The 16,768-nt window shown below is 19.8% G+C and overlaps 4 protein-coding genes across 4 annotated transcripts; 2 read left to right on the plus strand and 2 right to left on the minus strand.

The window, feature by feature from the left end:
• Positions 1-483: 483 nt before the first annotated feature.
• PRSY57_0405200 (hypothetical protein) lies at positions 484-6,294 on the plus strand (the record flags this gene model as incomplete). Its single annotated transcript, XM_012905916.2, has 1 exon — positions 484-6,294. The coding sequence occupies one exon, from the start codon at positions 484-486 to the stop codon at positions 6,292-6,294; it is 5,811 nt and encodes a 1,936-aa protein (XP_012761370.2).
• Positions 6,295-6,877: 583 nt separating this feature from the next.
• On the minus strand, positions 6,878-8,887 carry PRSY57_0405300 (AAA family ATPase, putative; the record flags this gene model as incomplete). Its single annotated transcript, XM_012905917.2, has 1 exon — positions 6,878-8,887. One exon carries the CDS (start codon positions 8,885-8,887, stop codon positions 6,878-6,880), a length of 2,010 nt encoding a protein of 669 aa, XP_012761371.2.
• Positions 8,888-9,577: 690 nt separating this feature from the next.
• On the minus strand, positions 9,578-10,093 carry PRSY57_0405400 (hypothetical protein; the record flags this gene model as incomplete). Its single annotated transcript, XM_012905918.2, has 1 exon — positions 9,578-10,093. One exon carries the CDS (start codon positions 10,091-10,093, stop codon positions 9,578-9,580), a length of 516 nt encoding a protein of 171 aa, XP_012761372.1.
• Positions 10,094-12,920: 2,827 nt separating this feature from the next.
• Positions 12,921-16,439, plus strand: PRSY57_0405500 (hypothetical protein; the record flags this gene model as incomplete). The annotated part of the gene is made up of 1 exon (XM_012905919.2): positions 12,921-16,439. One exon carries the CDS (start codon positions 12,921-12,923, stop codon positions 16,437-16,439), a length of 3,519 nt encoding a protein of 1,172 aa, XP_012761373.2.
• Between the last annotated feature and the right edge of the window lie 329 nt (positions 16,440-16,768).

Raw genomic sequence — 16,768 nt, forward strand, 5'->3', positions numbered from 1 at the left:
TTTTTTAAAGGAGATTTTTTTAAATAAAAAAAAAAAAAAAAAAAAAAAAAAAAATATTATATATTTTATCTTATAAATATATAACATGTTTACATTTAAATAATATGTGCACAGCTATATTTTCTTTGTCGAATTTTTTTTTTTTTATTTAAAGTGAATAACTATTTTTATTATATTACCATAATATTTTATATTTATATATATACATTGTATCTATATTAATATATATATATATATATATATATATATATATGTATTTTTCTTTTGTTCACCCCATAAAGTGATTTTCATATTTGAATTTTGTCTACTTTTAAAATATTGAATAAATGTGTATATATATATATATATATATAGTAAATATATAAAATACATATATGTTATATTTAACACACATATAAGGTACATATTACATATATATATATATATATATGTGCTCATTTAAATTTTAGAACCCCCCCCGCTTTTTTTTTAAAAAACAGCAACATGTCATCCATACGACCAGAACTAAAATCAGTGGAATTTTACCCTCCAGATATAAATAGCAAAGGTAGTATTTTAAAAAACAAACCTATGGAATCTCTAAACAATATGAGAGATGTTGAAAGTATAAAAAAAATAAGTTACATAAGCACCGGCGGAAATAATAACCAACTATATGAAAATGGAATGTTTTTTGATGAAAGAAAAAGAGAATATATGCCTAATAATGAAAACATTTCTGCCATATATGAAAATAATAATATGGAAAATAATGTAAATATGAATGTAAACGTTAATGTTAATGGTAGTAGTGTGTTTAGGCCCGTTGACCTGGTACATACCATACAAGAGAAAAAAAGTTCTTACGGAAATAATATGTTCGACTATAATAATATGATGGATTATAACATGAACAATAACATGAACAATAACATGATCGAACATAACATGAACAATAACATGATAGAATATAACATGAACAATAACATGATCGAACATAACATGAACAATAACATGATCGAATATAACATGAACAATAACATGATGGAATATAACATGAACAATAACATGATCGAATATAACATGAACAACAACATGATGGAATATAATATGAACAATAACATGATGGAATATAACATGAACAATAACATGATTAATAATGATAGACATTTTTCTGAGATGAACACAGATAAAAATATCTATCCTGTAAATAGCGTGGTTAACGATGAAGGGAGTTATGGTTATGTAGATCCATTGGAAAATTTGTTTAATACAAATAAATTTAAAATAAAAAAAATAAAAGACACTAGCAGCATTAGTAATGATTATAACAATAAAAAGAACTTAACTAACATTTTGCCTTTTGAGAAGATTGTAGAACAGTGTGATATTAATAATGTGATATCAAACAAATTCGTTCAAGATTTATATAATCATCAAAATGTATATGATGAAAATAATGTGGTTATGAAAGGATTTAAAAAAGGAGAATATATGGATGGTATATCATCAGTTCCTTTTTTAAGTGATGGGAAAAGTATAGTATATAATAAAATGAAAGAAAATGATGAGCATCTTGAGGATCATAATTATCATCTTCAGGATAAAGCTTATATGGCATCAAGGAATTCTAGTGTTAAGAGAAGTTCAGTGAAATCGAATAAATTTGACCTAGGTAATAAACAGAAGAGTGATGATAACGAAAATAATATGGTTGGTAAAGATATTGATAACCACCAATATAACGAACATTTCAACATGAATAATAATAATAGTAAGAACAATATTGATGGTATTCGTAATATGAGCCATTCCAAGGGTGTGATCCCCTCAGACATGACAACAAATAATATTCCCATGCAAGATATTAGAAATAGTTACTATGAGAGTAAAAAGATAAATGATAATGTAAATCATGTAAATCATGTAAATCATGTGAATGATGTGAATGATGATGATCAAAATGTAGTGGAAAATAATGAAGGAGATAAAGATAATAATTTATTTGAGGTATATGATTATAATAAAAATAAAAAAGTTGTATATTATTCTGTTAAAAATCATTATGATCCTTATAAAGAAATGTGTAAAAAAGAAAAAGAGAGTTATTCAATATATGATAATAAAATATATGAAAATGATATATATGATTATTTATTACATCAATATGAACAAAATTATGAAAATATGTTTGATCAACGTAATTCTAATAATAGTAATTTAATAAACGATAGAAAGGATATTTTTTATAATCGTATGAATTTAATGTATGGAGACAATCATTTGGGAGATTATAACTACAAAAAGGATATGGTCAGAAATTCTTACAATAATAATAATAATAATAATAATAATAATAATAACATTGATGTTAATAGATATAATAGTAAGGATGGTACGAGATGTAGAGCAGGGACCCTTAATCAAAATGGTATTCATACAAATAAGGAAAATGAATATAATAATATACCAAGATATACAAATTATAAAAGAGAAACAGAATTATATGATAAAATTTTATACGATTATAAATTAAATCAACATAAATATCCATCTTATTTTCAAAAAAATATAAATGATAAAACTTGTGATAATGTGAATGATAAAAATAGGAATAGCAACATATCAAATTTATATAAGAGGAACACAAAAATTTGTAATTTGTATAATGATGATTTATTAGATATATATAAATATTCTACTGATATATATACACCTAAACCAAAGTTATTTGTATATACTTCCAAAGATAATTTAAACACAAGAAATCAAATTCATAAGAATGATATAAAAACAGGAAAACAAAACGATACAAATAACATGTATGATAAAGAAAACTTAAACAATGATCTTTTAACTAATAAATATACTTTAAAAATTAATAAAGAATTTAAAAAGATATTTAAAAAATTGAAATATAAAAATACTGTAGTTATTAGTAATATAGGGAAAAAATGTGGCTCTTCTACCTTTTCAAATTATATTATTAATGATAATGAAATTAATAAATTTACAAATGAAATCAGTACAGAAGAAAATTGTATATATGCATATATTACAAGAAATCAAAATAAAATTAATTATCTTTATTTAGATTATGAAAAAATTACTTCCCAACAAGGTCTATATTCTAATGAAAAGCAAGGCTTACAAAATAATATAAATAAATTTATAACGCTTTCCTTCTATTTTTCGAATATAGTAATTTTACATATAAGTAAACAAAATTGCTTAGATATGTTTTATGTCTTGGCTTCTTATTATGATATAATAAAAAACATTAGAGAAAATCTGAGAAAGAGAAGAAAGAAATATGAGCAGCTGCAAAGTGGTAAACACGAAGCTGATCAATTTGATTTGAAGAATATGAAAAATGTACTTTCTCCTAAGGACAATCACAAGAGTATAAGTAATCACACGAGTAAAGATAATCACAAGAGTAAAGATAATCACAAGAGTAAAGATAATCACAAGAGTAAAGATAACCACAAGAGTAAAGATAATCACAAGAGTAAAGATAATCACAAGAGTAAAGATAATCACAAGAGTAAAGATAATCACAAGAGTATAAATAATCACAAGAGTATAAATAATCACAAAAGTAACGATAATCACGATAGTGATAAAAATGAGGAAGACATAGAAAATGATGAGGAAACATTAGATATAATTGACGGCGAAACAAATACAAATTTGTCATCAGATGTAAGTGAAGACGATTCCTCTAATACAGATAGCGAAGACTCTGATAAAGACAATTTTGATGAGAATAATTTTTCTTTACCATATTTTATATTTGTATTAAGAGATGTAAATAAGGAAGAGTTTTCCAAAATGAACTTACAAAATGATAGTTTGTTTAATGAGGAAGATTCGAATATGAATGGAAATATGAATGGAAATATGAATGGAAATGTTAATGGAAATGTTAGTGGAAATATGAATGGAAATATGAATGGAAATGTTAATGGACATGTTAATGGAAATGTTAATGGAAATGTTAATGGAAATGTTAATGGAAATGTTAATGGAAATGTTAATGGACATGTTAATGGAAATGTTAATGGAAATATTAATGAGAATATGAATAATCTTTTTAATGACTGTATGTATTATAATCAACATTATAACAACAAACATGAAAATAATGTTAATGGTAATAATAATAATATTAATAGTAACAATAATAATAATAATGGTAACAATTTTCATTATAGTTATGGTAATTATTCATATGATTCCTTAGCTAGACAATATTTAGATTCACTCATAAACATGATAAATGACGATGTAACACAGAAAAAGGTTCAATGTATGTTAAAATTATTAACAAGAAAAAACATTTTCATGTTACCATCATTATATACAAATGATAACGATTATATTATAAATGAAGAATATATGAAGGAATTAAGTAAAATAAAAAAAGAGTTATATATCCAAGGGAAAACAATAGATAATATGTATAAAAATAATGGTACGTATATATATAAATATATAAGTATGTTATTATATACAACTAATAATGATATTTTTTATACACCAAAACAATTACAAAAAAAAATAGAAAATTTTGAATGTAAAATGTTATATAATGTTCTTATAGATAATTTCTTACTTCATATAAGAAAAAAAATTGAAAATAAATTACCCATGAAACCTAATATGTTTTTAACTTTAATCAATGATTTAAAGATAGAGTTTATTTTAACTTTTGAAAAATTTGCTATTGGAAATATAAGAATTAAAAAAAAATATAAAAACCAATTATATTCTGATATGGATGTTATAATATTAAAAGCTTATAAAGAAAATATAGCATTCAGTTGTTTTAGTTTTTATAATATTATTGATCAAAGAATAAATACTCTACAAATTTATGAGAAGATTAATAATTTTAAGTATGAAAACTTTAGTCAGCTACAAATCGATCTAGATCTTATTAACGACGGGAAGGTGGATAATCTTATATATAATGAAATCTTAGGTATAAAAAAGGAGGAAATATTTACACACTTCATCAATGTTTATCATGATAATCAAAAAGATACAAGTGATGTGTTGTGTAATACGGACTTAGCGGATAACAAGCAAAAAAAATCGTATGCTCTATCAAAAGAAAAAAAAAGCCTAACGCATGCAAATAGTAGAACACATGAAAATAATGATAATAATAAATATAATAATAACAATAGTAATAATAATGATACATCTGATACATTAAGCGACACGGATAATAATAAAAAGTATGAATACCAAAAAAGTAAAAAAATCTCGTCGACATATTTAGGAATAGACAAAAACAACAACAATAATAATAATAATCATAATAATAATAACAATAATAATAACAATAATAATAATAATTATTATAATAATCTTAATAATTATGGTAATCCATTGTTATATGGAAACAGTATGAAAAAAAGCAAAAATAAATACGAAGGGAAATTTGTAAAATATGAAGATACCATAAATCAAGATAAAGATAATGATGATATTTCTTTTAAAGAGTTCGAACAAAATAATGAGAAGAAAAGTTCGAAAATAAATACATATAATAATAATTCTTATAGAAGAAAAAGTACAAATGAAATGTATGTCAATGCTGATGATTCTTATTTTTATCAAACCAAAACAAAATTACCAAGTAAGAGTAATAATAATAATAATAATAATATCAACAGATCAATCAGCTCATCCAAAAAACCATATCAAAAATTTAAATCTGATCTAGGTTTAATATATGCAAGGAAAAAAAAAGTACACAAATATAATCATGTACCCAAAAAATATTATAGTGTAGATTATTCTAACGAAAATAATGAATATATACATAAAAATTCGGTACTATATGAAAATGTGAATAGTTCAGAATTATTCCCAGAAGAAGGTGTAGATATATACACAGATGATGATAATGTAGAAGATGAATACAATCAAGAAGTAAATTACAACGCCCTACAACAAAATAATAAATATCTATCATCAAATAGTAGATTAAATAGTAAAAATGATAAATTAGGAAATCATTCCAAATCTAATATTTCTAGAAACATAAGTAATTCTGCTATGGAAATGGTAAATTTGAAAGAAAACGATGATGATGATGAAGAAGAAGTAGAAAATGAAGATGATGATGATAATAATAAAATTGCGTTTATTAAAAAAAAAGTCTCTAGTAATTTATCTAATATAAAAGATAAATTAACCTTTCATGAAAAAAATTATTCCGAAAGTAAAAAATCGAGTCAAACCACCTCAAGGAAGAAAACAAGGATGAGTTGTCTACCAAAAAAAAAAAGTTCAAAATGAAAGAATTTCAAGTATATGTATATATTAGTTAATATTTTATCTGCATTTCAAATTTTAATGTAACCCATGGGAGAAGGGGCTTTTATGTTTTTTTTTTTTTTTATTTTTTTTTTTTTTTTTATAATATGATTTTATGTTTAAATGAATGTTCCATACTTTTATTTTGTTTTAAGATAGTAAAAAATTATATTATATATATATATATATATATATATATATATATATATATATATTTGAAGTATGTTTTATTTTTTATTTTTTTCTTATTTTATATCTATTATTTATTTTTTGTTAGATTGTTTTGAATTTTTTTTTTAAACAAATATTTTATTAATACTTTAAAAAAAAAAAAATATATATATATTATATATATGTAGTATAAAACAAAAAAATAAATCGAATTGTATAGGTTGATACTTATCATATAAATTTAAAATATGTTTAATTATATATATATATATATATATATATATATATAATAAATAGTTCCTTATATATATATTTATATATATATATTTATATTTATTTATTTATTTATTTATTTATATTTGATATAGTATTACTTTTTGTGGTTATGCAAAATTTACAAAGAACTGTGCATTTTACTCCACTCATCATAATCGAAAACATTTTTATAAGAGGTATTTACTTGTGTCATGGCTTTAATAAAATCATTATATTGTATAGCTCTAAAGATTGAAGCATTTGGTATATTTTGTATTCCGTTATATTGTTCTACTGCATCATCATACACATATTCATAACATTTAGAGCAAAGATGATATATATCACTACCATTCCAGTTTTCTAATTTAACCGAGATAGCATTTAATTCTTCTTCGGTTAATTGAAATCCTGAATGCGTATGTTTCGATATAATATATCTTATTTGTTCTTTTCTTGCATTAAGATCAGGTAATGGTATATATACTCTTTTATTAAAACGTCTTAAAGCTGCATCATCTATCATATCTGGTCTGTTGGTTGCTCCTATAATTACTATGATAATATCTTTTTTAGTATTAATTCCATCAATCATTTGTAATAATTGATTTTTAATTCTAATGGTTGTATCATCTTCATCTTTTTTCCTTGTTCCTAATAACGAATCTATTTCATCAAAAAATAAAATTGAAGGATTATCTACCTCTGCACATTTAAATAATGCTGTAACGATTTTTTCAGTTTCTCCAATATATTTACTAAATAATGATGAAGTATTTACATTATAAAATGAACATTTACAAGAAGAAGCTACCCATTTTGCTACCATGGTTTTTCCTGTACCTGGTGGTCCAAATAATAATATACCTTTTGCTGCTCTATTTAATCCAGTAAATAAATCTGGTCTTAATATAACATTTACAATTTTATCTTTTATTATTTTTTTAATATCATATAACCCTATAATATCTGATTCTTTTACTTGTTCATTAGAATCCATTTTCATACTTAGAGCATAACGTATTATATTTACTTCTATACCTTGTTCTATTAAAGACCAGTATTTTTCAGGTATTTCATCATATCCTGATCCGTTTGTATCATCATTACTTTTCTTATAATTTTTTTTCTTATCATATTTATTATCCCCAACGTTATTATTATGTTTCATACAATCACGATTTCTTTTTTTCTCATTAATGTAATTAAAAGCTTTAATTGCTTCTTCATTTTTCTCATTTTTTCTCTTCACTAAAATATCAAAAGCATTTGAGAAGGCATCTTTTTTTTTTGATGAAATATTTGTATTATTATTATTATTATTATTATTATTATTATTATTATTATTATTGTTATTATTGTTATTATTATTGTTATCTTCGTTTTCATCATCTGACAAATTATAATTTCTTTTCTTTTTTTTCATTTTTAACTTTTTTGCATTATAAATTCCATCATCACTTTCTTCTATAAACGAATCTGTTTTACTAGTTCTACTTAAATCTGAATCGATTTGATATTTTTTTTTTAATTTAGAACCTTTCTCTACATTTTCTGTATACCTTATTTTAAATGCACTTTCAATCTTTTCACTATTGGATATGTGTGGCTTCTCTTTTATGTTATCTTGTTTTTCAATTTTATATTCTTCATGATATACTTTAATAAATAATGGATCGAAATTCATAAAATTTTTTATATCTACACATTTAATACCACTAACAAAGTTCTCATTTTCTTCTATTTTTTCATACACATCACATGTTTCATTCTCATTCAACAAATCCATAACCTTATTATATATTTCATCATCTTCATTATTCTCAAATATATTATTATTCACATCACTAAATATTAAATCATTTATATCCATCTGTTCTTTTTTATTTCCCTCTAAATTATAACCACCTTCAGGTGAAAATTTATTACTTCTTTCAAAAAAAAGAAATCCATTTGGCCTACTTCTATTTACTAAATTTTTATTATTTCCATTTTTTTTATATAACTCATTCTTTTTTTCTTTCTCTTGATGATCATAAATATCCCATATCTCATTAAGTAAAATATCCTGGAAGCAGTCTTTTTCTTCTTCTAATAAACTATTGTATATAACTTCATTTGCTTCAATGCTCCTTATAATGTTCATCATAAACCAAGCAATTATGTATATATATATATATATATATATATATATATTTATTTATTTATTTATTTATTTATAGATATTATACTATTTATACAGGTTGATATATATTTCATACATTTAATTAATTTTTATCATTTCCATTGTGAAATAAACACAATTATATATTTAAAAAAAAAAAAAAAATGAGATTATTAAGTATATGAATAATTAATATAATAATTGATTTGATACTACTACAAAAAAATAAAATCAAATCAAAAAATAAAATAAAATGAAAAAATAAAAAAAAATCCATAAGGATAATATGATTGTATATTTTAAAATTATACATATATATATTTATATATATGTAAATATTATGTTAAGAAAAAATGTAACAGTGCAATCAAAAGATTATTTTTTTTTTTAATGACTTTATTATATATAGATATATATTTCATATCATCCATTTATTTTTATACCTCTTTTTTTTTCATATTTTTTAAAATATTAAAATATAAAACGGTTAAATTAAAAAAAAAAAAAAAAAAAAAAAAAAAAAAAAATACAAATAAATAAGAAATAAGAAATTAATTAATATAATTTAAAATAAATATAAATTAAAACAATTAATATATATATATATATATATATATAATTATAAAATTGTCAAGGACTAATATTTTAACCAAAAAAAAAAAAAAAAAAAAAAATCTAAAAGATATAAATATATATACTTCTATCTTCCCTTATATATGTGTATACCTTACTTACAATTACATATTCTCTTTCTAATTTTCTTAAGTGATCCTTATCTTCTTTTGAATATTTTATTAAATTATTATTTATAATTGTTGGAAAGTATTTAGAATATAAAACATTATTGTTTAAAGCATAATTTTTACCATAAGCTAATTCTCTATTTTTTATCATATCCTTGGTAGTAAAATATTTCCCCCTTTCTTTTATGTCATTATGATGAAATCTGTTGAATGTGTTAAAAGGTCTTTCTATATTATTATGAAATGTATTGGCCAAAAAAACATTTGGTCTACTTCTAGTTATCTCTGTTGTTTCTTTCGGGGGCGAAGGATTATTTTTTTTTACAAGGTTTACCAAGGTACATTTTTTCGAATATTTCTTTATTTCATTTTCTTCATCTCTTCGGAATATAAAAAGTAAAGGACTGAATTTCTTTTTAATAATGTCGAAATTTTCATATTCCTTCATTATTTATAAATATTAATTTTTTTTTTTTTTTTTTTTCCTTACCCTTTCCTGGTGTATAAATTATACTCTATATTGTGTGTGGTTTAAAAAATATATATCACAATATGCAAAACATTAAAAACCAAAAAAAACAAACAAACAAAAAAAAAAAAAAAATTAATTAATTAAAATAAAAATTTATGTACACAAAAAAAAAAAAAAAACAAATAAAAAAAAAAATAAAAAAAAAAAAACTNAAGGAAAATTATATAATACAATATATATCTTCTATAGATAAAAGAAATAGAATAAAAAAAAAAATCTAAACAATACCCACAGCCACTTCGAATAGCTAATTATAGAAGAATGTACAAATATAAATATATAAATATAAATATATATATATATATATATATATATATATATATATATATTATTTATTTATATAAGTATAACAAAAAAATTAAATTATTATTTTATAAAATTAATTCTTAATATTTTAATTACATTATAAATTATAAAAAATAAATAAAATAATTATATATAAAAATAAATTCATCTATTTTGTTACTATATAGTTTTCATTTTTTTTATTTTTCTTCGTTCATTTATTATATATATACACATATAAGATATTACATATAAATATATTGGGTATATATTATATAAGGCTTTTTCTTAAAAAAGAATTATGCATGGCTCTTTTTTTTTTTTTTTTTTTTTTTTTTTTTTTTATACAATTTCCTTATATATTAATAACTATATATGTACATATAAAATATATATTATTAGATTTTTTTTTTTTTTTTTTTTAAATCTAAAAACGAAAAAAAAAAAAAAAAAAAATGAGGATTTTTTTTCTTTGGATGTGCATTAAGGCATCAACATAGTACAATTTTTCTATAATAAAAAGAATATACACATATGTGTATAAATATAATAAGATATACACTTTATATATATATATATATATGTATATAATTATATATAAATTTTCTAATATATTTATATATTATAAAATAAATAAAAATTTTTAATATTATATTTTCCTTTTCTTTTTTTTTTTTTTTTTCCATAAGATATATGATTTAATATATAAATAAATTATAAAAAACAAAAAAAAGAAAAAAAAAAGAAAAATAATAAAATAGGTTTGCATGACTATTCTTTCGAATACATTCTTAAACATTAATTATAAATGTGTGCAATGAAAATGTATGAAAAGGAAAAAAAAAAAAATTCAAAATTATTTTCTATATTTTTCTATAAACTATTATTTATATGTTTCTCCTTTTATTATTTTGTTTAATTCTCTCCCCCCCCCCTTTTATAAATACAATACAATATAATATAATATAATATAATATAATATAATATAATATAATATAATATAATATAATATAATATAATATAATATAATATAATATAATAACAATACTATTATATATGTAATATATATATATATTTTAAAAAAACTTGAAATGCAGATGTTCAACTGATTTCATTAAGATGGTGATCATAAAAGTATATAATTTTATATAATCCAAGTTGTGAAGATTCTAATGGTTATGGTATTATATTATATCATTTTGTTTTGTTTTATTTTATTTTTTTGTATATAATTAAAATATTACAATTGTAGATATTCATTTATTATTTCTTTTATATTCTGAGTGACATTCTTACGAAAGATTTGAAACAAAAGGAGGTAAAAAAAAAAGAAAAAAATATATATTATTATTTTATTTATATCATTAAAATATATTTATGGACACCATACCAAATATATACATATACATATATAATATTTGGATAATATGATATAAAATAAATATTCCTTAATTTCTTTTTCTAACGCCAACATTACAAAAATATTATATTATAAATCAAATAATTACAAAATATTGACATTATAACCACAATTAAGAAAAATATAATATTTAATAAATATATTTATATATAATAATAGGGTATAATATGATTAATTTGAGTCTTTTTTATTTTTCATAAAATATAAAAGAAAATATGGTTAAAAAAGAAAGATATAAAAAATAATACGTCAGATTAATAATTTATTATATAACATATTAAATATAATAATAATAATATATATATAAATTCATGTAAATTCATGTATTTTTTTTTTTTTAAATTAAAAAAATAATTTTATAGTATTTTTTTATATTTAATATTTATAATAATAATATTTTTACCTACATATATATAATATATATATATATATTATTTTTTATCAATTTATATGAAGATATAATATATATAAATATGTGCATATTTAAAATAAAATATATACAATATTATGATATTTATAAAAATAATAAAAATAATACAATTTTTTAAATAATTTTATATTTATTATATATCATTATATATATATATATATATATATATATATATATTATATATGAAAAAAATGTTTATATTATTATTATTTTAAAAATATTCACCAAATATTGTAGAAAATATTATAATTTTTCTCAAAGTTCAAAAAATGATATATCAAATTGTAGGTTTTATTTAAAATTATAATCATAAATAATAAAAAAAAAAAAAAAGAACATATATATAATAATATATATGTATGTATGTAATATTTATATTTTATTGTTCAAGTTAAAAAAAGATATAATTAAATTTTTCCCTTTGCATTATGATTTAAATTTTCTCTTCTTATTATTTTTATATATATTACATTTTATTTTATTCTTTATTTTATTTTTATTTTATTTTTATTTTATTTTATTTTATTTTATTTTTTTTTATTTGTGGGTTTTGTGCGGACAAGTATTTTGATCATAATAACTTATTTAAATAAATAAAAAAAAAAAAAATGTCAATGTTTAAAGGTATGTCCATAAAATCATCTGAAAGGAAAAACAAAATAATAAATGAAACAAATGTTACAGATAATAATAATAATAATAATAAAAGATATGAATTAAACGAATTAGACGTAATCAATATAAATAATAATGAGAAAAAAAATGATCTTTATGATGATAAGAAAAAAATTAAAAAATATTTAAATCATATGAATAATAATAATATAAAAAATAATATTAATAATAATAATACATTGTCGTGTGTAAATAATTCAAATATATACATATGTAATAATTATGTTAATAAGGAAAGTTCAATTCAAAATGAAAACTCCATATTTTATAAAAATAATTCTGTTCATAATGATCATAAATATGTAACTGATACAAATATTAGTAATTATGATGAATTTAATGAATTAATAAAACCAATAAGTTCCACTAATAATAATAATAATAATAACTCTATTTTACATGATACAAATATTTTATACAATGAACATAATAATAACTTGTTAACTAGCCATGTGCTTTTATCATCTACGGAACCTGAACAAGTCAGGTCGAAAATAGAACAAGGTCCTTTAATAAATGAATATAATATAAAAAATAATCATAATGTTGATTATTATTGTAATACACCTTTTGATGATGAATTAGATAAATTACACAATTTTTTAAAAAATTTTCAAAAAATACTTTTTCATAATGGAGACAATCTAAAATTAAAAAATGACATGTTAGAAAAATTATACGAAAATAAATTAAGTAAAAAAATGTTAATCATTCTTTCTTTTTTTATATATCATTCATATATTTATATAAGGCTATCTAATTTTAAAATAGAATATAATTGTGATGAAATTATATATAAATTAATATGTTATGTAAATAGCATAAGAAAGGATAGAAAAAGATATAAAGATGAAGAAAAAATATGTATAATTGATGAAAAATTAGATATTGCTGATATAATACAAAATAAAATATTTAAATATAATTTCTTATTAGAACAACTGGAAGAACATATAAATCAGTTGTTTGAAAAAAAAAAAATTATTCATCAAAATAATAATATTTTAACACATTATGTAATTTGTCTTTTGAAAATTATTATACGTAACATATATGAAAATAGAAGATATGAAAAAAAATACAAAATGGACTTTTTTGAAAATAAAAAAAAACATATACAAAATGATCAAGATGAAGTTTTTAATAGAGAGAAAAATATTGTACAAGAAGAAGAAAAATTCATAAAACAAAAGGAAGAATTACAAGAACAAATGAGAAATATAAATGATAATATAAAAGACACAAATATGAAATATGAAACTCAAATACAACAAATTGATGAAGAAATTATTTCTATCGATAAACATATTAAAGAATTAGAACAAAAAATTGAACAAAAAAAAAATGAAAAAAAACAAGCACAAATTAAAAAAAATAAATTACAAATAGAACAAACCAAACAATTAAATGAACTTATAGATAAACAATCCGATATAAATACATCCTTTCAATTAATACAAAACTCATTTGATATATTAAATAAAGAAAAACAAGAAATCATATGCATTAAGGAAAACATAGATAAACAATTAAACAATTTGAAAACTATATATCAAAATTGTAATGAAAATAAAAATTCAACTCAAGTTTTTTTAAACAAACTGAAGAATAATTTGATACTTGTATGTAAGAATAAAGCAGATACTATAATCTACCCAAGTACAGAGGATGTGCAACAAGTATATCATAATAATGAGAATAATCAAAACATAAGCAATAATAATAACAAAGATCTTATTAACATAACACAAAATGATAAGTTATTTATGAATAATAATAAAACTAATAATAATAATAATAATAATAATAATAATAATGTAAATAACAATTATAATGCACAAAATGCGAAATATTTAAAGAAAATATTTTTTTTGAAAAAAGAATTATTTGATATGGCGAAAAATATTAATAACATAAAAGAGAAAAAAAAAAAACTTGTGATAGATATAAACCAACTTAATTGCGATGTTGATAATATAAATATCAAAAAAGAAAACCTAAAAAATAAAAAAAAAATATTACTTAAAAGTAAAATGCTAAACGAAGTCAAAAATACAATTAACGAATTTGATGAATTGCTATTATCAGAAAATAATAATTTAAAATTGTTAGAAAATTTCAAACAGGATATGAATGAATTAAAGACAAAACATATTATGTTAAAAGATAAAAAAGAAAAACTCAAGAGAAAGTTATATTCGTTGGAAAATAAATTATTAAAAAGTGAAATATGTTTTGTAAAAATATCACAAAACATAAAATATGATCAAACCGTACAAGAACAAAGGAATGAACAAGATGAAAAGAAAGAAAAACATCAAATAATTCAAGAAAACATAAATTATGAAAGTATTCAAAATAATGTACATGATATAAATAATGCAAACGAAGAGAAACTGATAGACGATATTTTTATTTTTTCAGATGAATCAGATAATTATAAAGACGATATTATAAATTTGAACATGAACGAAATTATCCAAGAGCTCAAAGATGAAGAAAAATCTTATAATGAAGAGGGAACTAGCCAAACGGATAATAGTGATAAAGAAACTGAACAAATGGATAATAATGTAGAAGAAACTAGCCAAATGGATAATTGCGAAGAGGAAACTAGCGAAAATGACAAAAATAAAGATGCAGATATCCAAAATGATAAAAATAAAGATGCAGATATCCAAAATGATAAAAATAAAGATGCAGATATCCAAAATGATAAAAATAAAGATGCAGATATCCAAAATGATAAAAATAAAGATGCAGATATGCAAAATGATAAAAATAAAGATGCAGATATCCAAAATGATAAAAATAAAGTTGCAGATATGCAAAATGATAAAAATAAAGATGCAGATATGCAAAATGATAAAAATAAAGATGCAGATATCCAAAATGATAAAAATAAAGATGCAGATATCCAAAATGATAAAAATAAAGATGAAGATATCCAAAATGATAAAAATAAAGATGAAGATATCCAAAATGATAAAAATAAAGATGAAGATATCCAAAATGATAAAAACAAGGATTTAAAGGAGTATATGGAAAATAACGAACAAAATATGAATCAAAGTGATAACAATGCATTGACTAATTCAAGCTATGAAATAAAAAAAAAAGATGATGTAATAAATAAAGAGGAGGATGATATTATGAATGATGAAATACCTAATAGTAATTATATAAATGAATTACATATTATACTAAAAGAATTAAAAATAGAAGAGAACAAAATGTTAGAAAATATAATTGAAAGATATAAGATAATATATGGTATGAATAAAGAAGTAGATTATAATATGTTAGAGGAAGATGTGAGTAATTTTCATAATAGTATAACACATGAAGAAAATATGTTGAAAAATAAAAAACTAGCCCTTTTGAGGAAAAAAAGAAATATATTAAAAGTGTATTATTCTTATTCGTCTGATAATAGTGAGGACGACGAATAAAATATTTAAATATTATGTATGATTATATATATATATATATATATATATATATATTTCATGGTAGACACTTTTTTTTATATATTAATGTGGAAAATGTTACTTATAAAATTTTCTACAAAATAAAAATATTATTCGTGTATTATAATAATGCATTTATGTGTCTATAGTATATTTATTATTGATTTATTTTATTTTATTATTTGATTTTTTTGTTTATTTTATAATTATATACTTATTTATTTTTTCCTTTTTTTTATGTCATTTAAAAATATTGTCCATTTGTTATGATAGCTATTTTGTTTTAATTTTTATGTTTTTTTTTTTTTTTT

Source organism: Plasmodium reichenowi, chromosome 4 (genome assembly GCF_001601855.1).
Source record: "Plasmodium reichenowi strain SY57 chromosome 4, whole genome shotgun sequence".
Taxonomy (NCBI): Eukaryota; Apicomplexa; class Aconoidasida; order Haemosporida; family Plasmodiidae; genus Plasmodium; species Plasmodium reichenowi.